This window comes from Marmota flaviventris, chromosome 1 (genome assembly GCF_047511675.1).
Source record: "Marmota flaviventris isolate mMarFla1 chromosome 1, mMarFla1.hap1, whole genome shotgun sequence".
Lineage (NCBI taxonomy): Eukaryota > Metazoa > Chordata > Mammalia > Rodentia > Sciuridae > Marmota > Marmota flaviventris.
Window position 1 is genome coordinate 84074776 of NC_092498.1, and position 22467 is coordinate 84097242.

The window sequence follows — 22467 nt, forward strand, 5'->3', positions numbered from 1 at the left end:
GCTGTCTCTTCTTCAGGAGCTCCAGATACTGCTGGGGCAGTAACAACATCTCACAGTTGCTAATCTCTCAGTAACTGATACCTGTTCATGAGATCCTACACATAATGCCTTAAGTCTCTTGAACCATCTGAAATGGATTCTGTTTTCTTCAGGGAGTCTCCAACACTTAAGTCTATAATAAGAAATTCTTAACCGGTATCAGCTAGGAAAAGAGTGATGTTCTGACTTGTTGATGACTGATGACATTAACTATGTGAATGCTGGTATTTTATTGGTATCAGTAGAAATATAATTAAATTTCTAAATTAATGCCTTGAAACTTGTATTTGTAAATTTTATTGCCTCTTCAAAGTCACCACCTTAGGATGCTTTAATACTAACATATTAAAATGTTCTGAGGCTGCCTTTTTGAGACTTCATTACCCAGGCACTGTAGTACATGCCTGTAATCCCAGTGGCTCAGGAGGCTAAGTCAGGAGGATGGTGAATTGAAAGCCAGCCTCAGCAACTTAGCGAGGCCCTAAGCAATTTAGCAAGACCCTGTCTTTATAAAATTATAGAAAAAAAAAGGGCTGGGGATGTGGTTCAGTGGTTAAGTGTCTTCAGGGGATTGAACACAGTTCAACCCTTGGTATGCACGCCCCCAATTTTTTTTTTCATTTAGTGCTCACAACATTATTTTGAATAATGCGCGAAAATTGTTCTCCTTTAATAGCAGATTTAATTCAACAGGAATTGTTCTAAGAAAATTTTCAATAATTCCATGATTATATCATCTTTCCATTGCTTTGACAAAATACCAGAGATAAAGAACTTATAAAGAGGAAGGATTTATTTAGACTCACAGTTTCAGAGGTTTCAGTCTGTGGCCAGCTCACTCTGTGGGTTTTGGACCCGTGACAAGGCAGAACATCATGGCAGGGAGTATTTGGCGAAACAAAGCTGCTCCCCTCAAGTTAACTTGGAAGCAAAGGGAAAGAATAAAGTGTTGGGGTCCCAATATGTCTTTCAAGGGCATATCCCTAATACCTAATTTCCTTCCTTTAGGTCCCATACCTTAAAGGTTCTACCAGCTTCCAATAGTGCCTCAGGCTGGCAACCAATCTTACAACTCATGGCTTTTGGAGGACATTTAAGATCCAACTTATGGTATTCCACCTTTGGTCCCCAAAGGCTCATGTCCATCTCTGAATATGAAATGCATTCAATTAATTTCCAAGAGTCTGCAAAGTCTTAGCCATTCAGCACTGCTTAAAAGTTCAAGTCCAGGGGCTGGGGATGTGGCTCAGTGGTAGAGTGCTCACCTAGCATGCATGAGGCACTGGGTTGGATCCTTAGCACCACATAAAAATAAAGATATTGTGTCCACCTAAAACTAAAAAATAAGTATTAAAAAAATGTTAAAAAAAAGTCCAAGTCCAAAGTCTCCTCTGAGACTCAGGCAAACTCTTAGCTGTGAGTCCCTGAAAAAAAAAATCAAAAAATAAGTTACATACTTCCAAGATACAGTGACAGAGTTTAAACGTTTCTACTCCAAAAAGGAAGAACAGGAACATAGAAGGAGAAACTGGATCAAAGCAGACCAAAACCCATAGGGTAAAAATTAAATTCTGTAGCCCCATGCCCAGCATCTGCAGTTCATGAAGGTGTGATATGAGCCCCAAAGAGCTTGGACAAGCCACCCCTAAGGCATTACCAACTGCAGCCCACATGTGTTTCTCTTGGGCTAGTTCTGAACACCATCTTTAGCTTCTCTTGGCAGGCATCCCACATTCTTGGCATCTCTAACTTCCTGGGGTCTTCACTGTGGCTTCAGCTTTACTGTCATAGCTTCATGAATCGCCCTCTCAGGGGCTACCTGCAGGAACTCTGACCCTTCCACACATTGCCTGGCCTCCCAGGCTTTTCTTTGAAATGTTGGTAGAAGCTTCCATGACTCCACAACTCTTACAGTCTGCATGGCTGCAAAACCAGCATCAAATGCTGGACAATGCCATAGTTTGCCACAGGCTTGAGAGGTAGTCAGGTCCACCTGAACCAGAGCTGCAGTGGCTTTGGAGTGCCTGGGTGGTTAAATATGAGAAAAAAATAAATCCTGGGGAAATAATTTCCTACTCAATTTTATGTCAGCAAGGCATCTTGGGCTTTCTTCTTAAACATAAGTCTTTAAGCCTCTGATGGATGTAGTCTTGCTGATTCCCAAGATGCCCTCAAGGCATCTTTCCTGTTGTCCTGGTGCAAAGTACTTGGCTCCTTTCTAAAGGTGTTAATCTGTTTAGCAACTGTACCCTCCTTGGTTGCAACTTTAAATGTGCTCCTTTTTTGACTAATCTGGAGTTTTAAAAAATCTTTCCACTCTGCTTTTTGCTCCTGATTCTCACTATAAAAGTAGCTAGTCATATCCATACCATCACCTGCATGGTGTGCTGCCTTTAAATTTTCTCTGCCAGATTAACTAGTCCATCCTTTTAACTCAACTTCACACAAATCTCGGGTCATGGGCAAAATGCATTCAAGTTCTTTGCCATACTGTAAAGAGTCTAACTCCCAACTAAGTCCTCATTCCCTTCTGAAACCCCATTAACGTTTAAAGTCTGCATTCTTATCAGCATTCTGGTCTTCTGAATCCTCACCAGAATTACCCATTAAGCTCTGCTGACAGCATTCTCTATCCTGCTTCTCCAAATTTTTCAAACTCCCCCAACAAACCAATTCAACAGACTTCTGAATCACATGGTCAGGTATAGCCACAGCAATAATCCCACTTCTTAATACCAATTTTCTAGGATAATCAGTTTTTCATTGCTGTGACAAAATAGCTGAGATGAACAGCTTATAAAAATGAAAGATTTATTGAGGCTTATGGTTTCAGAGGATTTGGTCCATAATCAGCTCACTCCATTGCTTTGGGGCTTGTGGCAAGGCAGAATTTCATGATGGGGCACATGGCTCACCTCATGGTATCTGGGAAGCAAAAAGGAGGAGGAAAGAGCTAAGGTTCCACTACCCCTTCAAGGACATGCCCCCTTTGTCCTAATTTTCTTTTTGCTAGGCCCCACCTCTTAGGTTTCACAATTCCTAACAGTACCACAGGCTGGTGACCACATGGCCTTTGGGGATATCCAAGATACAAACTATAACAAATTCAATGCAAATTTCACTAACTTCAGTTCACAAAACATCTTTTATAGCTTTCTCTCTCTCTCTCCATTTGAGATTTATGGATTGCATTTGATGCCCCTTTAGATGTCTAGGGATGCAGAGATGTGACTTATGTGTGTTACTCTGCAATCTGGCACACATATAACATCATATACTAACAGAATCCAATGGAACTTCAGTAAAGGTGCTAAGGGTATTCCTACATTGAAAAGAACACAATTTTGGTATTGGAATAAGATGAGTTAGTCGTTGGTAAAGGCCATTAAACTGGTGTAAGTAGTCAGAATTTTCCTGTTTCATTTAGGACATGCTTATAACCCAGAAAAACAGAGACAAAGGTGGTATTTTTTTCATGTTATTTATTCGGTCAACTAGCTACATGAGGAGGGTAAACGAATTTATTGAGCTTTTTGGGGAGTCAGGGGAATAGGAGGGTGGTATTTAGACAGAACATAATTTTACAAATGGTTAAATGGAAGATTTACAAATATCCATGTTAAAAAAATTGTCCTCTGAGGGTAACAGTGGAAGATAAAAATCATCATTAAGAAAATAAATAAGCCACTTCTGATCATTGCATTCCCCAAAACCAAAGTCTCCACAACTGGTTTTCATTTTAGACTGTCACAATTTGCAGATGCTTAGATGATGCACATTTCCTACACAGAAAGACTAACACTGAGTGACAGATTAATACAATGCAGAAGGAAAATAGCTGTCATCTGCTAGCAAAAATAGATTTATGCTGATGTTAATATAAAAATTAAAGACATTCAAATAAATTATGCCAAAACATTGTAACTAATGCAACTAATGTATTCCTAAGATCATATGAACAACTTCTTATTGCTCCTACTTAAGACTAAAAGGTCTGAGGAATTCTACAACAGCTAGAGGCCATAATGTAACTTGTAGGATATATGGTAGGCCTGAATGAGGGTACAAGTGCCTGGTGAACACTTTATTATTTTTCTTTTAGGTTTAACCCATAGAACAAGGTCACTCATCAATCTGGAAACTGCAGATGAAGAAACGTGCTTGAGGCCCAGGTAAATGATTTATTGGAAGCAATTAAAGCATTATATGAGAAATGCAGTAGCCCAAATGAAGTCAACATTAAAAAAAAAAATCAGTTTGTATTTTTTTCTCCTGGAGTCTCCAAGGAAACCCATGAAGACCGGAAAGGTTGTTGGGTAGGTAACTGCACAGATGTCCTAAAGCAAACTCCCACCTGTTCAGTTAGTTCCAGAACCCTCTTAGCTGCTGGGAGCTGCAACCGAGGCTTTTGTATTACCTTTGATTCTTGGAAATAGCAACTTTAGGGTGCTCTGGGACCCAAATGGGAATGGATCTGCTTCCCCACTACACTGGAAATGCTGGTTCTTGAATAGATTTCCTGTAGTTTGGAGGAATCAATAGTGACAATAGGAACCCTGAGGCGCAGCATGGTTGCTTGCACAAGGTCCCATTTCCAAGAATATGTGTATAATTTACCATAAATTCGAGGTGGTAAGATTTTATGAATAAAATTGAGGTTAAAACATACCTCAAATGGTACACGGGGGCATTATTTAATTGAGAGATTAAAAGTCCAGGACATTAATTCTACCTCAGTTCTTCCCAAACAATGCCATATTTCTGTTTATTCATCTTAAAAATGTAAGAGTCCTAGACATACAAATTTGGTGGAAAGGTGCTTCTGAGAGAAAGAACAGAAGAAAAAAGATGCCACCCTCCCCTCCCAAGGAAGTTTTAAGATTTGAATATGAGGATGCATCACAAGCTGTTTAAATCTCAGGAAAGTCTTTTATAAAGACCCTGCTACTGACTAGTAGATTTTAAAATTTGCATATTGATCAGTACCATATTTTGTTCATCCTACTCCCAATTCAAATAAGATGACTACAGAGGTGATGTGTGGTTCACTTGTCCTTGTGATTCCAAAATAAAGCATACAATCATTTGAAATAACAATATTGGAACAATTAAAAAATTTCCAAATACTGTGTGACAAAGCTACATTCATTCAGGCTGTACATTCTGTGTTTGTTGAGTTTTTTTGTTTTGTTTTGTTTTTGATTCAGCCTGTGGAGCAGGCCTATTTAACAGCCAGTGTTACTAAAATTCTACATTTATCCTCACATTGTGAAAACTAGATTTGTTTTTCCCCTGAGGACCCTTAAATCTACAGCCTGTTTCTTCCTGTCTGTGAGCAGAATTTGGATAAATACTTGAAAAGAAAAAGAACAAAGGACATACCAAAGAATTGGATGGTGTCATTCAGCTGTTTAGAAATGGAAATGATATTCACACTGTGTTCATTTTAACATCTCCATAAAATGGAATAAATGAACCCAATATTTAATGAGTTGTTTTAAAATGCCAGTCACTTGCAGACTCCAAAAGGCTACTGATCCATTTTATATAACTCTCCATTTTGAAAAGGCGATGCTGTCCAATTGGTTATTTGATGTGACATTAGAAAATCATGCATACTTTTCCTGTTATTTATTTTACTCTTCATTCCAATCATTCTACATGTTCTGAAATTCTTTATATATCTAAAGATGTTTTCTGGAGTAATCTCTTTAGCATATCATGACATTTGACATATTTCATAGGATTGTTATGATCATCTGAGTAAAAGGCTTCACAATTAGACTTTGGTTTTAATGTAAACTGCACAGAAGTTAGAATTGTTCTGACAACACAATTCAACCACTGCACAAATTATATTATTGTAATTTGAAATAACACACTTCAAGGAATCAGTAGATACAATCTATTATCCAAGACTGCTGTAGAACTCACAGAGTGATACAAATGAGAAGAAAATTGGGAAAGGGGTAAGACACTTAAAGCTTTCTTGGAAGACAAAACAAAAGGAGAACATTGACTTTCTACATTTATCTATAAGGCAGATGGTCAAACTTGCTATACAAGATCTAAAATACAATGTTTATTAAGAGGTAGAAAATACCAGATAGTATTTAAGAAAAATATGTTGAGTTATTTAAGACAATCGTTATCTCGCTAAACTTTTAGAAAGTCAAACTCAGGTGTGCATTGTACTGTATATTTTTTACTAAACAGGGACATTCCATACTCCATAGACCTGTGGTTCAGGCCACAAAGGAGTCGGATGGGAAGCAGGAGATCACTTTTTAATTCATTAAGGACTGAGCTTTCCCACTAAGGAATAAATTCCTGCTACCTCTCTGGGATGTCATTAGGACTTTAAATTAATGGGGAATTCTCTAATTAAGGACAATTTCTCTGAGCAAGAGGGTATAATTCTGTATATAAGGCAATAAAACTAAAGGGAAGGACAAACTCAAATACTTCCCCTTCAAGAAGGTGTCAGATCCATCTTATGTAAAAACATACATTCCACTAATCTTATACCATCCTCTTTAACCACTAAAATGCAAATGAAAATATTCTTCAGAGTCCAGCACCAGCAGAATTGCTCGTCTGAGCAATTCAAGAGCTGTCTGAGGCAAAAAGATATCTTAGCTACCAAATTAAACTTGGGTAGCTTACACATGGGTGAGTAACCCTGGGTGTTCTTATTTCTTAATGCACCTGGGAGAGTTTGATTTATTTTTCTCCAACATAATTTTATAAGGCATAAATTTAATTTGAATTTTCCCTAACCTTTGGAAAAGTAGTGTTAAAGCTTCTTTTTTTTTAAACCCACACATTAACATTCAATTCTTTCATTTTTATTAAATAGTTTATATATAAAAGGAAATATTGAGGTGTTCTGTATTCATATAAACAATCATGGTAACATTCGAAATTGTAAAGAAACCCACAGAAGAAAATATGTACTTAAATACTTACAATGCTAAGCTAAGCACAAGTGATCATTCTAGATAATATCTTTTAAATAGATAGACACAGTTTGTGCTGCTTCTAGGAGCAAACACAGGAGAAGTACCCTCACAAATCTTTCATTTTCTTTACTTTTTTTTTTTTACCACAAGACAGGATGGTCCAGTTTGGAAAAACCAAGATCTTTTCTAAGTTCCAAATAGGTGCCGTTGCTCACCCAAGAGTCGTCACTGGATTTCCTGTGAAAGAGGAAAGAGTTTCTTGCAGACTCTAGAAAGCATTCTCATATTTTTTCTCTCTCCCTCTTCTCCATCCCCTCCTCCCAATGATCATTCTCACATGCATTTGACCTCCCTGACAGTCCAGTATTGTGGGGAGCCTGGAAACCATTTTGTAATTTCTGACCTTAACTTCTGAAACTTGGAGGCTGCAAAAAGTGGTGCTTCTGAGAGAAGGACAGGTGGAGGGAGGATGTGTGGTATATAAAACATGGCTGGAATGACAGCCACCGCTCTGGGGATGACCTGTGTAATCTCTACACATCCACGAGGAGGATCGTAGGATGATAAGTTAACATTAAAACAAAATAAAGCTAGAAAGGATTGGAAGCCACAAGAGTCTGCAGAGAATGGTCTTGGTTTACTATTTTTTTGAATAGTTAATATACTACATAGATTGGAATTCAAAAGACACTAAAGAAAACATAGCTTTTCAAAGTTCTCTTTCTCGTCCTATCTCCCAGCCTCCCAATTCTTCTACTGGACGCAGTGATGTTATCAGCTTCATTCTGTCAGAAATATTCCATGCACACACATATACACACTCCACCCTCTCCAGGTTTTACATAATGGTAGCACTAGACAGTAATCAGCACCTGGAGTATTTGACAAAATATATATTGGAGATCATTTCTCAGCAAACTGCAGTCCAAGGATCAAATACAGCCTTCCACCTAGATACATATTTTTAGGGCCTCATGCATGCCAGACAAGGATCCTACCACTGAGCTACATTCCTAGCCCTGACTGTCTTTGAAATAATGTTTTACTGTGACACAGCCATGCGCATTTGTTCAATATCATCTGTGGTTGCTTTTATGTGAAAGCTGGGTTGAGTAATTGCTACTGAGACCTTATGGCCCATGCAAAGCCAGGAATATTTATTATTTGTTCTTTATAGGAAAATTTGGTGACTCCAGCCATAAGGGATTCCTAATTTTTCTTTTAAAAAGTTGTAAGATGTTCCACACTTTTCTAAGTGATGCCCTAATGGTGAGCAGTTGGGTTATTTTCAAACTCTCACCATTATAAATAAAGTATATGTTATTTTACACAAGTACAAGTATAGTTTCATTAAAAAATTCCTGTAAATAGCATTGCTGGGTCAAAGAGCATGTGTATTTATAGTTTTCACTGATATTATCATGTGTTTAGGAGCAAAAGTGGAGCACAGTTTCCCCACATTCTCAGGAACATAGATTTTTATCACACTTGCTTCCCTATCCCAATAGAGGGACACATTTCAAATGAGCCAGACTGTGTGTCAGATAGTTCACTGTGGAACCAAGAGACCTGATTTGGCCTGAGCTGCAGTTTCCACTTGGAATTTCCAGTGATGTTTTCACTGTTCTTTGACAGATGCCGACAGTAACACCCAAGCCCTCATGTTCCTCTCCAAAGCCCTTTGCCAGGTTTCTAGTTTGAACAGTTTCAAGGAGGACTGCGATAGCTGAACAACTCTCCTATTGAAAAAATCTTCCCCATCTAGTACTACACTGTAATAATAATCCTTTTATAAACAGTTGTTACAAGTAATTATATAAACATCCAAAAGGAAAATAAGAGTTGGCTGCCTGACTGTGGTGGTTTCCAATCCTTTTCCATCCCAGACGTTCTTTTTAGAGGACGGTAAAGACAGCACTGGCCTTACATCCACACTTTGCCTTTGAATGTTCAGTCGTTTCCCACAGAGCTCCACAGACTTGGTGAGGCCATTCTTAATGCTTTTATATCAGGTGCACTTGATGAATCTCCTTAACTAGTCTCCGAGACCGTCTGGCTACTCACAATTTTAAATGATCCAAAAAATACTCTAATGACTATCTCTGTAAATATAGATTTTCCTTTTTTTAAAAAAGATGAGACTAGGGCTGGGGATGTGGCTCAAGTGGTAGCGCGCTCGCCTGGCATGCGCGGGGCGCTGGGTTCGATCCTCAGCACCACATAAAATAAAATAAAGGTGTTGTGTCCAATGAAAACTAAAAAATAAATATTGAAAAATTCTCTCTCTCTCTCTTAAAAAAAAAAGATGAGACTAGATGATTTAAGAAGGAAAAAAATAAAAGAACCACTATAGCTAAGGGTACGTGTATATCTCATTAACTTGTCAGTAAATCAATTGATTAAACTGTTAACTTATCCATTTTTCTATATGCTGCTTTTTTTTTTCAATAAGGAATTTAAGACATCTCTCGAAAATGCTTAAATGAAGTTGTGAGTATTTCAGGATAAAACTCTAGTGGTGTGATCTTAAATTGCTAATATCCTGAGTGGGAGGAAGGAACATTAGCTTAAGGAAAAAGTGCATTATATTGTGGAGATGGAAACATTATCTGTTGCTGTTTTGATGTTTTGGGATATATATTTTAATGCTGCTGAGAGATTAGTAGCTAAATCCTTCTAAAAGTTATTTTATTTGTCCATTAAAAGCAAGCAAACAAATAAAATACCTCCAAACAACAATGCAACACTAGTTTGGGTCCTGAGAGCAGGATGTAGTGGGAGGAGAGCAAGAGCTGGGTATACTTTTGCCAATTAACTTTGAATAAAACAAAACAAGAACAAAAACAAACAATAAAAACCCCACTTTAAACCATATAGAGCTCCAGCCACGTTGTCAGGAGAGCCAGGTCCCCAAATGGGATGTTCCACTGGGTCCTGTATCAAATCACCTACATTCCCTGGGCCTTTGTTTCTTCTCAGTTAAAATTTAAAAGGGGATGGGGACAGTGAAGACCTACAATCTTTCATACCTCTTTTAAAAAATTAAGGCTAGGCTGCTTGGGGGTGGCCCACGCCTGTAATTCCAGTGATTTGGGAGGCTGAGCCAGAAGGATTGCAAGTTCAAGCCCAGCCTCATCAACTTAGTGAGGTCCTAAGCAACTTAGGAAGACCCTGTCTCAAAATAAAAAAATAAAAAGGGCTGGGGATGTGGCTCAGTGCTCAAACGCCCCTGTGTTCCATCTCCAGTACCAAAATCAATAAATAAAATATCTGTTTTAAATAAGACTTTCTTAGCAAGTTATTTTAAAAATATTCCAAACCCAAGCACCCAAGTGTATTGGAATTTCTTCCATTCAAGAGTGAAATCACTTGGAATTCCACTTTGGTAGCCAGTGGGGCAATCATGCATTATCTCTATCACTGTATAAAATACATCTATGTGGGTGACCAAGCTTAGCTATGAATTTCGTAAGCTGGCCTGGTATTGGAACCAGCTCTGACTATTGCCCTGGCTTCTTCCACAGCATCTACTGAAACACTCCACCCACCGGGCGAGGCCCTGCAAGGATGCTGGGAAAGAGCCAAGGTTGCACAAAGGAAGGTGCCAGTCCCACCCAAGGACAGTGATGAGGAATGTCACAGAAGTCAGGCCCTGGCACAGAGAAGGGTTCTGCCATTCTGGAAAAATCCTCCAGAAGCTGTTGTCTGGGGAGGGGAAACTCTTGCTCTCTTTCTCCAGCCCAGCAGCACGAAACGTAGCCGGACCTCCCAACCCACGTCGGATCTAGGCACAAACCTGAAAAACCGAGGCTGGTGTTCCACGTTATTTTCTTCTAAGACCTTCCGCCTTTCTCTCTGTAGCTGTTCAATCCTCTGCTTTTGTATTTCAGCTTCTTCTATGTTCCCTTCTTCTAGAAATCTGAGGCATCGAGGGAAAAAAGTGAAGGATTGTATTTCCAAGAAAACATAACAATCATTACTACTAAACTTCCACGTGTTCAAGACTAGATACTCAGAATCCTCTCCTACTTCTAAGACTCCTCTCCCAGCGCTTATCTTGAGGTAGAGAGGGTTATTTTGTGAATTGGTGATCTTTACATGGATCAAAATCTTGTACCTATAAAATGGAATTTGGGGCTCAGTCTCTATGGTCTCCAATTCCACTATGTCTCCCCAACCTTCCCACAGGCAATCCTCTATTATTAGTGTCTTGGGGATCTTTCCAGAGATTCTTTATGCATACTTATGCAAACATAAATGTATGTTCTTATCCCTCCCTCCCTCTTAAAAACACAAATGGTAGCATACTGCAGTATGATCTATAACCTTGAATTTTTCTTTTGCTTTCCTTTTTACTTAACAATATATCTTGGTGATTGTTTTATGGTAGTACTTAGACCTCTTCATTTTTAATAGCAGTGCAATATTCAATTGCATGGCTCTAAGTTAATTTATTCAAACAATTCCCTGTTGGTAGACATTTTAGTTCCTCATTTTAAAATTTACAATTAATGCTGCAATGAATGACTTTGTGCATCTGTCATTTTACACCCGGGAAAACATATCTGGAGGAAAAATTTTTAGAAGTGGAACTGCTGGGTTAAAGGGTGAGTCTGTAATTTATATGTTATCAACCTGACCTTTATAGGGATTACAGCAATTCACATTCCCATCTGCATGCTACGAGCAACCTTTTCTCTACTCAGAGTATATCAGATTTTAGAATTTTTACCAATCTGATAAGAAATGATATGTCCAAGTGGTTTTAAAATTAGCATTTTCATATCATGACCGAGGCTGATCTTCTTTTCATATGTTTAAGAAAAATCTGCATTGTGTATTTTGTAAACTGTCCATTTTCCTATGCCTGTTACTTTCTACAGTGTTGCTATTCTTCACAGTATGAGATGTAAACACATATTTCTATCAGTCACCCGTCTTTCAGCCTTGATTATATGTTTTTTTAAATTTGGTCACAAAAAAGTTTCTTTCCTTTTTTTTAAAATAAAGTCAAATGAGGTAATCTTTCTTTTGGCTTCTGGATTTTGAGACTTAATTAGAATGGCTGAAGGTCAAGATTATTATTCCATTTCACAGAGTAGGAATCTGAGGCTGAGAAGGATCAAGAGATTTATCATATATCACACGGCTTGTTAATAGCAAACCTAGTATCATAACTTAGTTCTCAAAATGGGTCTCCTGACCCCTCAAATACACAAGAAGTTCTTAATTATTGCATGCAGTGAAACTTTTCAAATCAAGATTTTCTTTTTATATTTCCATAGAAATAGAGCTACTGATAAATAAAGGCTGTGCCACACATAGATCGAAGCTGGTCTCCATCTCTTCCATGACACAATTGTTTAGCCTCCCATCCCTGACTCTACGACATTATCTACCTTGCTCAGTCTCCTTTGGTGGCCTGAAAGTTGTTTAATATGACTTTTTGTAGGATTTTTTAAAAATTTTACATCTCCAGAGAAAAAGATCTGAAAAAAAATCCTTACCTTTGATCTGGTCTAAACCGAGTGTCAGTCGGGGGCAATAAAGACTTTGACAATGAGTCCATTTCATTTAACTCCAATGCAAACTGTGTGAAGCCATAATATTGCTCATATCCTTTTGGCATGGGATCTAAAAAATAAATAAATCATTCATTCACTCCTAACTTGCAGTTCATTTAGATTACAATTTAATTCCTTTACCTTTTCCATCTCAGCCCAGCTACAATTGTTCTCTCTTAGCTCTCAACCATTCCATTTTGATTACAATATTCTGACTAACAAATAGGTGCTGCATATTTCTCTATAAATTTTCTTCTCTGTTAATATTCTATCTACAGGGGTAAGAACTCTGTTCGGTCCTACAGTGAACTGAAACAATGCTGTGAAGTTGCCATAAAGTTTGTTTTAAAATAATTTGCTATGAAAATAAACATGGTTAAAAGGACTCTGGTCTATTTTCCCTGACCAGTTAGAGTTTCCCTCTCAAGAATTCATTGTTTTTTCTTTTTCTTTCTTTCTTTTCTTTTCTTTTTTTTTTGGTACCAGGGATTGAACCCAGGGGCACTCAGCCACTGAGCCATATCCCCAGCCCTATTTTGTATTTTATTTAGAGACAGGGTCTCACTGAGTTGCTTGGCACCTCGACATTCTAAGGCTGGCTTTGAACTCATGATCCTCCTGTCTCAGCCTCCTGAGCCCCTGGGATTACAGGCGTGCACCACAGTGCCTGGGGAGAATCCATTTTTTCTTTGAGTGATATCAGACTCTCCTGAAACTGCCCAGTACCTGGAACAGTGTTGAACCATAGTACGTAGTCAGTAAACCATAGTACGTAGTCTTCTTTTCTTCCATTACTGCATTTCTTTTCACCAACTCTTGTCCCCTAAAATCTTACATGTTTAACTTTAAAAACCATTAAGAATATTGCCAACTTGAATTCCAGCTAAATACCAAGCTAAACACACCCAAGTTTCTGTATCAGGTAAGCCAAATGTAGACTAATAAAACCCTTATCATATTAACTCTTGCTATTCGTATGTATAAATAAAAATGCTTTCCATGAACTTTTCTGAAGATTCACTTTTTGAAGCTTCAGAAAGTCCTCTTTGTAACTAGTCCAATTCTGTGTGTATCCTAAGCATGAAAATAATAGCAAAGCTTCCTATTGTGTCTTTCACCTCAGCCCCCAGGCACCAGAGAGCGAAGATAGTGGTTCTTCTTCTTCTTCTTCTTTTTTTTTTTTTTAAGTAGTTTTTTTAGCTGTAGATGGACACAATATCTTTCTTTATTTTTATGTGGTGCAGAGGATCTAACCTAGTTCCTCACCCATGCAAAGCAAGTGCTCTATCACTGAGCCATACCCCCAGCCTGTGGTTCTTCTTAAAGATGGCCCAGGGATGCTCATAGCCAATGAGGAGACAGGAAGTTAGGAATCACAATGACAGCTTCAATAGTGTTACTTTGTCAAGACTCTACTTTAACATCCAGAGAGGTTGATAGTTCTCATCTTAGGTACTTCATGCAAAAGAGAGAGACTATCTCACTTGCAAAATCTCATGCATGCCTCTAAAGCTAACCACAGGGACAAGCCATTTTAGCCACACTGTGACCTCTGCCATGGTGAAAGGAGTGGCCGCCACCTATTGAAAGAGGCATTCACTGTGGCTGCCTACTTTATGTTCATTTCTCTCGCTTGCCAGAGGAACACTGATTCTGTTCAGGTGGCATTGTACTCTCCCCAAGGGATGAACCCACGTCCATCTGAATCTCTCCTGCCCACCTTCCTGCCGACCGTCGTTTCAAGAACAAGTCTGGGCCCATTTCCTGCTGACTTGATCTAAAGACATATTTTCTGGGGGATCCTAGGAAATACTGCATTCCTGAGGAAAGGGAAGCACTGGAGAACCAAGCTCTTCGTCCTCCCCTTCCTCCCCGCTTGGAGCACAGTCACATGGTGATGAGATATTGAGTTGTGACAACCTTTTAAAATCCACAAGGAGAAACACCATGGCACACTGAGAGAGGCAGGATGTGCTTCCACTGATCTATGTCTTTGGTCCCAGGTAAGATTGCCCATGTAACAGCCAGGGCCACCACCCTCTCTCACTGGTAAGCAATGGCACATAGCCTCATGGTTTAAGCCACTAATGAGTAGTTTTCTTTTTGGTTTTTATCAGCTCAAAGCATCCTAAGAGCTTTTACAACATGCCCCTACTTGGAAACAATCTATTTTTCAGATATGAAGGTGATTAAACATTGTGGGACATGTTGAGGAAGGCAGCTGCTTCAAGGGCCCACGACCTTCTGGAATCACAGGGGAGGTCAGCACAGCTCATGGGTTAGGTCAAACCAGGATCCTCACTCTTGTAGAGTCCCCAAGTCACTTTTTCCAGTAACACTTTCCTCTTGGTCCTTACTCTAGGATGACTTCTTGCACTTCACTGACCTTCCTTGGTAGTGCCCAGCACAGTCACATGTGTGGGCCACAGACTGCCCATTGACTGGCAGTGGCCTATTCTGGGGCTGAGAACCCAGGACCTGGCAGCAGCTGCGGTGCTGTGGTAAGGACCTGGGGGAATGGTTAGGTGAATGAAAGAAGAGCAAATACCTCTAACCCGATTCAAAGCAGGTAGATACTGGATATACTATCACTTCTTGGCCTTTTGGCTAAGATCAAGTGATACTGGATACACTGAATGGAACTGATTCCTGTGGGACAGTGGTTCCTCTTGCCCCGGGCCACCTGCCTACTGTGTGCCTGGGGTCAATGGGCCCTGAAACTCACTTGCTCGCCAGAGGCACGTGGATGAGGAGGAGCCCCCGCAGTAGATGCTCTCATGCCATTTCCCAAAGAGCCTGTGCACTGCTTTCCCACTCCTGTCAAATACCGTGCCTTCGATCTCGTGGGCATTAGTACTCCAGTATTTTGCCTAGAATGCAAATGAGAGTTGTCTGTGTAATACTTTGGTGTCACCTTATTACAGATATTAAGAAAAAGCAAAGCAAGAGAATGAACGCTAAGAGGGATTCTAGACCGAATATTGCATATGGCTTGCCAGGTCTGGGGTTGTTTGTTTTGTCTGTCATTAAAATGTACAGCACAGTATTTTGAAATACGTATACAATGTGGGAATGGCTAAATCAAGGTAATTAACATATTTTGCCTCCCATATTTATTTCAGTGAGAACATGTGAAACTACTCTCAAGTACATGGTACACCATCATTAACTATTCTTACCACTTGTACAGTGGATCTCTTGAACTTATTCCTCCAGTTTAACTGAAATTTTGTGTCCTCTGACATTTCCCTCAGCCTTCATCCACAACCCCTGGTAACCACTTTGATTCTTTAGTTCAACTTTTTAAAAGTGTGCATGTAAGTAAGATCATGTGGTATTTGCTTTTCTGTGCCTACTTGCCTTCACTTCTATGTCTGCTGGGTGCATCCATGCTGTGGCATATGATAGGATTTTTTTTGTCATGACTGAATAATATTCCATTGCTTGTACATAGCACATTTTCTTTATCCATTCATCTGTTGATGGACACAGACTAATTCCATATCTTGGTTCTTATGAGTAATGCAGCAATGAACATGGGGGTGCAGATGTCTTTTGGATATAAAGATTTCATTTCTTTTGGATATTTCCCTAGTATTGGGACTGCTGGATCATATGGGAGTTCCATTTTTAATTTTCTAAGGAACCTTAATCCTGTGTTCCCTGTTGACTGTACTGGCTTACATTCCGACCAAGGGTGTGCAAGTGTTCCCCTTCTTCCACATCCTTGCCAACACTTTCATCTTTTTGATAATAGCCATTCTAAGAGAAATGAGGTGATATCTCATAGTGAGATATAATTTGCATTTTCTTGATCATTAGTGATATTGAACATTTTTCATGTATCTGTTGGCAATTTGTGTAGCTTATCTGGAGAAAGGTCCTTTTTTTTTTTCTTTTTTTGGTTGGTTGGTTTGTTTTTCCTGTGCTGAGGATTTAACCCATGGCTTTGTGCATTCTAGACAAGTATATCCCTAGCCTCTTTGCCCATTTTTAAATTAGATTATTTGTTTTCTTACTATTCAGTTCCTTCTATATTTTGCATATCAACACCTTATCAGGTATACAGATTGCTAATATTTTCCCCTATTCAATGGGTTGACTCTTCACTCTACTGATGTTTCTTTTGATGTGCAGAAGTTTTCTTGGTTTGTTAAAACCCATCTGTTTATTTATTATTTTTTCTCTTGTTGCTTGTGCTTTTGGGTCCTAGTTAAAAAAAAAAAAATCATTGCTCAGACCCTTGTCATAGAGCTTTCCCCTAAGCTTTATCTGAGCAGTTAATAGTTTGGGATCTTATATTTATGTATTTAATCCATTTTGAGTTTTGTATATGAGGTAAGTGAAAGGTCTGATTTCAATCTTTTTGCATGTGGATATCCAGTTTTCCCAACACTGTTTATTTAAGAAAGAGTTCTTTCTCATTGTGTATTCTTGGTATCTGTCAAAAATTCAGTTAATTATAAATGTGTGGATTTACTTTGGGGTTCTCTATTCTGTTTCCATTGGTCTACATGTCTGCATTTATGCCTGGGTTCAGGCTTTTTTTTTCTTTAAAAAATAATAACTTTAAAAAAATAAAATAAAAAATAATAACTTTAGGGGCTCAGGTTGTGGATCAGTGGCAGAGCGCTTGCCTCACACATGTGAGGCACTAGGTTCGATCCTCAGCACCACATAAAAATGAATAAACAAAATAAAGATATTGCATCCATCTATAACTAAAAAATATTTTTTTAAATAATAACTTTAGTTATTTAGTAAAAATCAGTGGTTAAATTTCTATTTGGTTTGTAATTGGATTACTAACATTTGTACAAGATACATTTCCCCCTACCTTCCCTACATGCAATGTAGGAATGAAAGGCTCAGTTCTATTCTTGGTTCACAAGCCCCCTCCAATGGAGCAGCTGTTCCATGGCTGTCTTTGTGACTCACTTCTAGGGCACTATGCATCTGAATACTACAATTTAGAAGAAATAAATTTGTAACTCATATTTTTTTCCTTAAAGGAAGTAGTTATTTGCAAACCAATCAAGGATGATGGTGCTTACATTTGCAGTTTATTATTTTTCCCAAAAATTAGCACTGCTCGTTCAGATCACAGGAACGTGCACAACCCACGTTTTACTCTGTGTATTGGTTGCCTTCAGTGACTGATGCAGCCTGGCGCTCCATTCATTCCAGCTCATCCCCAGCACAGTTCAGCTCCGTCTTGTGGGTTTTGTACAGTACCACACTCCAGCCAGAAGAGGGAGCTCCAACTCCCTAGAGTTGATTTTTTTTCAATTCTTCCCAACTACCTGGCTGCCCTTTAAAACCTCCATGAAAGAACAGAAGGCATTTCTCCATAAATCAAAAATCCCAGCACTATTTTCAGCTGAAAACAGAATCCACATTTGGAAACCAATAAAGATGAGTGGCATTTTCAGGCCATATTCTGGTGGTTCAATTTCTCCATTCCCAGGCTGTGGTAAAAATGGGAAGGAAGGGCAGGGTGTAACAGTATCTCAGAGGCAAATCCAAACTTTAAAACTGAGTGCTCCAGTCACACAAAAATGGAGGTGGTGCAGGGGGCGGGGGACAACTGTCCTTAAATTCTTAAGTTAATTATGAAGCAGAGGTCAGATTTTCTCCTAGAGATATTTGCCAAAAAATCCAATGCTGCCAATTCAATGGGAGGCCACAGAGTAGCCCAGCCATACTCCATAGGTAACCAGCATCTGCTGTCAGGTTCTTTTTCAGTACCAGTGTTCATTTCTCATAACTTCCAAAGTGGATGAGAACAAAGTAGGTGGTAGATGTTGGAGTTGAGCATATTTCCTTGGGGGAAATATTCAGAATTGGGTGATCCAGATCTTGCATGGACAAAAGGTAATATACTCCTGCTCCAGGTTGCCTTTTGATTCTTTTTTGCAGAGAGCTTAGGTGAAGCTTTCAAGATAGGGTCCTTTTTATTTCTCCCCAAATATAAGGTCATTACCAGCTTTATGTCTTTCTATAACCCAATTTGACTTACGGGATATCATAAAGACTCCAATCAATCTTATCATAAGTGTCCCCTATGGGTTACAGGTAGAGCAGAGAGGTATTGTATGAAATTCCACAACTGGAACCTCATCACTCAGCTCATGATTTTGATCTTAGTTAAATGCGAGTATTCATTGAGGAGGATAATGCTTTAAAGCCATTTTAAGTGCAAAAGATTTTCAAGGGCAAGAAGGATTCAAGGAGGGAGAAAATGTGGAGGGAAACCTCAAATCAAAGCAATTGAAAGATAAAAAGACTATTCTATACATCTTTAAAAAAATCTGACCAATCTTTCCACTTATTCTCTGAGTATGATGGGCCTCTGCTGTGTGCCAGGCACCCACCAGTTCCAGGCAGCAGAGATGATAAGATGGACCCAGTTTTTTTCTCTTGTAGAGTCAGGGATGGCAAGAAGGGTATGAAGGGTAGGAAAACAAAACGAGCAATTTCAGATGGTAACAAAAATTGTGAAGAAAATGGGTTGAGAAAGAGAGTGACAGGCAGGTTGGGTGGTGATATCAGGGTCTGGGTGGAGCAGCCCAGGAAGAAGGAAGTGAGGAAGGAGAGAAGGCAGAGTGGCCCAAGGATGGCGAGAAAGGACGAGATGGTGGTAGGAGCTGAGGTTGGAAAGGGGTGAGGGTGGTGTGTATATATGAATGTGTGTGTCATGCCTGCAAGTGTGCAAGTGAGTGTGTACAGGGCTGAGGGTAGGGAGTGCAGACTGTGCAGCACCCCATGGGCCATGGTAAGGATACAGAAGGAAATTGCTGGAGGATTTTGCTCAAAGGACTGATATGGCATGACTTTTCTTATGGTAAAACATACAAACATAAAACTTCCCATGTAGCCATTTCCAAGTGTATGGATCAGTGGTATGACACACTTGCAATGTGGTACAGCTGTCACCACTATTTCCAGAATGTTTCATCCCCATTAAATAACTCCCTATTCCTCCCTGCACCAGCCCCTGGCAGCCACCACTCTGCTTTCTGTCTCCCCGATTTGACTCCTTGAGGGACCTCAAGTGACTGGAACCTGCAGTATGTGTCCTTTTGTGTCTGGCTTATTTCATGTAGGAAAGCCTTCAAGGTGCACCCATGTTGGGGCGTGATGACGTATTTTAAAAGGCATTCTCTGGCTTTATGCTGAGGACAGATCACAGGAGGGTAAGGGTGGAAGGCAAGAAGATAGGACGGGCCTTGGCCCTTGTCCAGGTGACAAACAAAGGTGGGGCTGTGTTCGGGCAGCCCCTGGCTCTGATTATGTGTTGGCACAGAGGTGAAGGTGACAAATGCCCCAGATGCCCTTTGTCCTGAGGCACCAGCTCTGCCACAGCCCTTCCAGGGTCAATGTTCAGAGAGCCCCCCACCCCTGAATTACCTTTATGAAATTCACTTTGCAGTGGCAGGAATCATCATTCAGGTTCTTGATGACGATCTCTCCGTAGTGCTCAATCCACCTCTGTCCACTTAAGATGTTGTGGATGCAAGAGGTCACTTTGTTCCACTCAAAATGATCTCCAAAACTAGAAAGGAGGGAAGAGAAGTAGTAATGGTTCCCAGAGGAACCAGCAGCCGATACAAACACTAGCTGCATTACAGACTAAGTCTGGCAGAGTGTCACTCATCCCTTCACTCGGGGACCTCACAAGGACTGTGCCAAGTGGGCACTCGAGTGTCTGCTCTTCAAGGAGGACCTTCTGCCATACAGCACTCTGGAAGCCACCAGGGACTTTGCTAGAAGCTGTGGTTTCCTGGAGTCTCCTGCTCCCTCCTCTGATGAAGGAGCAGCTAAGAGCCAGGAGCAGCCTGTGTAAAGTTGTTGATCCAGGAGAGGGAAGAAGGCAGGAGGAAGGTACAGGGGTCTTACACAATTTGCTACTCATCTATTATTTATATCTTATACAATGAGAGAACACTCTGATTTTACTCCTGGAATTAAACAATAACTATGAAGAGACAGTAATAAGAAAAAAACCCTTGGGTGGCACTTGCTATGTGCCAAGTACTATTTTAAGTGCTTTACATATATTATCTGTGGAATCTTCACAACTGCCCTTTGAAGAAGGTGGTTTGTTGTCCCCATGTTGCCAGTGAGGGAGCTGCTGATGATGAAGGAAGGCAGCAGACTGCCGGAGGACCACCATGAGCAAGTGGCAGAGAGGGCATGGGAATTGACGCAGCCTGGTTCCATAACCCCTGGTCATACTCGTTTTGCTTTATAAATAAGTATCAATAATCTCTGCAAGATTGAGACTATGTCTTTTTATTTTTTTTTAAGACCATGTCTTTCTAAAAAGGAATTTTTGACAGTGAGGCAAGACAACAGTGTTAAAGAAAACTACCATTCTTAACCTTGTTAGAGGGTAGAAGTGAATTTTTAAAAAGCATCTATTCAGAGAAACCTGTTCTGCAAGAGGCGTTTCTTCTTGAGGGAAAGAAAAAAACATGAGACTGCCCAAATGAGAAATATCTGAACTCACTATCAAACAGATTAAAAGAAAAATCATACTCTCATTGCTATAGGGTTGGCAGGCATCCTATCTCTAAAGTGGGTTCTTGGCCCTAAATTCTGTAAAGTTCCTAATCACAAAAGAACAACTTACGCTGGCAGAGTCACATGGGTTGTGCCAATAGGAACAATTTCCATGGATTTACCCCAGAATTTGTTTTTCCATCTCACATCTGAAATGAAATATCAAATAATACATACTTAGTAAGACAGTAAGGTAGATCAAAGAGTTCTCAGGCTAGATAAATGATCAACAACCATATAGTACAATCATCAGTTATTATATAGGAAAATATCTCATGTCGGTAAGTACCAACTGGGTACCTAGAAAATCATAAGACAATCAGGGAAACTAAAACTATAAGACAAAAATCCTTCCTTTGGAAGTGTTAATAGCATGAAAGGTAGACAGAAGTGGAAACAACTTATGAGCACACAGAGAGGCCCAGGTACTCACTGAGTGTGTTATAACTGAATGGAACTAGAGAGGAAGGAATGACCAAAATGTCTGGAGAGAGCATCAGAAGAGGTTCATCCAAAGGGGCCATATAAATGAAGCTTGGTAGAATGTTTAGGAGTTCACCAGGCAGAGAAAAAGCAGCTTAAGGCAGAAGAAATAGCTTACTCAAGCAGACAGAGGTGTAAAAGAGTAGAATGTGGTTTTGTCCTATAGGTCCGAGGTTGTCTAGAGAGAAGAGTAGAGATTTAGATGGAGGGAGGAAAACAAAACAAAACAAAACAAAAACCCAGTGAACTCCATAAGCCTGGCTGAGAAGTCTGGTTTGTGTGCACTGAGGGAAAATAAACCCGAAACCCATGTGATTGGATCCAGACCTTGCAAAGACAAATAGAAGCAATGTGGAGAATGGAAAAAGGGTAGAAGAGATTAAAAACAAGTCAACAAGAGGCTACTGTAATCGCCCAGGGCATAAACAGGAATGAAGTGAATCATCAATAGCCGTGGGGATGCAGTGGTTCCATAAATATTAAAGGAAGAGAAATAGACAGGCTTAGTGGAAAATTATATAGAAATCAAGAAAGAAAGGGAGAATTTATGAATGATATCAGATTCTTCTAACTTGCATGAATGGTGGTACCAATCCAGGACACACGATTAGAGGAAGCAGGGAAGCCAGTGTGAGCCTGGGCTTGGGTCCAGCTGAGAGGTAAGGCTGAGACCAGGAGTGGCTAGCTGCATAGTATATGAATCTATTTATATGCAATGTCCCAAATAAGCAAATTTATATAAACAGAAAGTAAATGAGCAGTTGCCTAAGGCTGGGGGATGTTGAGGGAAATTGGAAGGGGCAGTATTTGCTAAGGATGTTTCTTTTGGGAGTGATGAAAATGTTCTAAGCTTA

General features: G+C 39.7%; 1 protein-coding gene across 7 annotated transcripts in view; it reads right to left on the reverse strand.

Annotated features, from left to right (window-relative positions):
* Window positions 1-3504: 3504 nt before the first annotated feature.
* Window positions 3505-22467, reverse strand: part of Osbpl3 (oxysterol binding protein like 3) — a 188093-nt gene continuing 169130 nt past the window's right edge. For all 7 annotated transcript variants that reach the window (XM_071613834.1, XM_071613823.1, XM_071613828.1 and 4 more), the window contains 6 exons: window positions 21201-21279; window positions 19976-20120; window positions 15291-15435; window positions 12509-12635; window positions 10798-10920; window positions 3505-7238 (listed from right to left, as the gene is read on the reverse strand). In XM_071613834.1, the coding sequence (XP_071469935.1) occupies window positions 7142-7238; window positions 10798-10920; window positions 12509-12635; window positions 15291-15435; window positions 19976-20120; window positions 21201-21279 (716 nt within the window). In that variant the 3' untranslated portion in view covers window positions 3505-7141. The remainder of the gene's footprint in view (window positions 7239-10797; window positions 10921-12508; window positions 12636-15290; window positions 15436-19975; window positions 20121-21200; window positions 21280-22467) is intronic.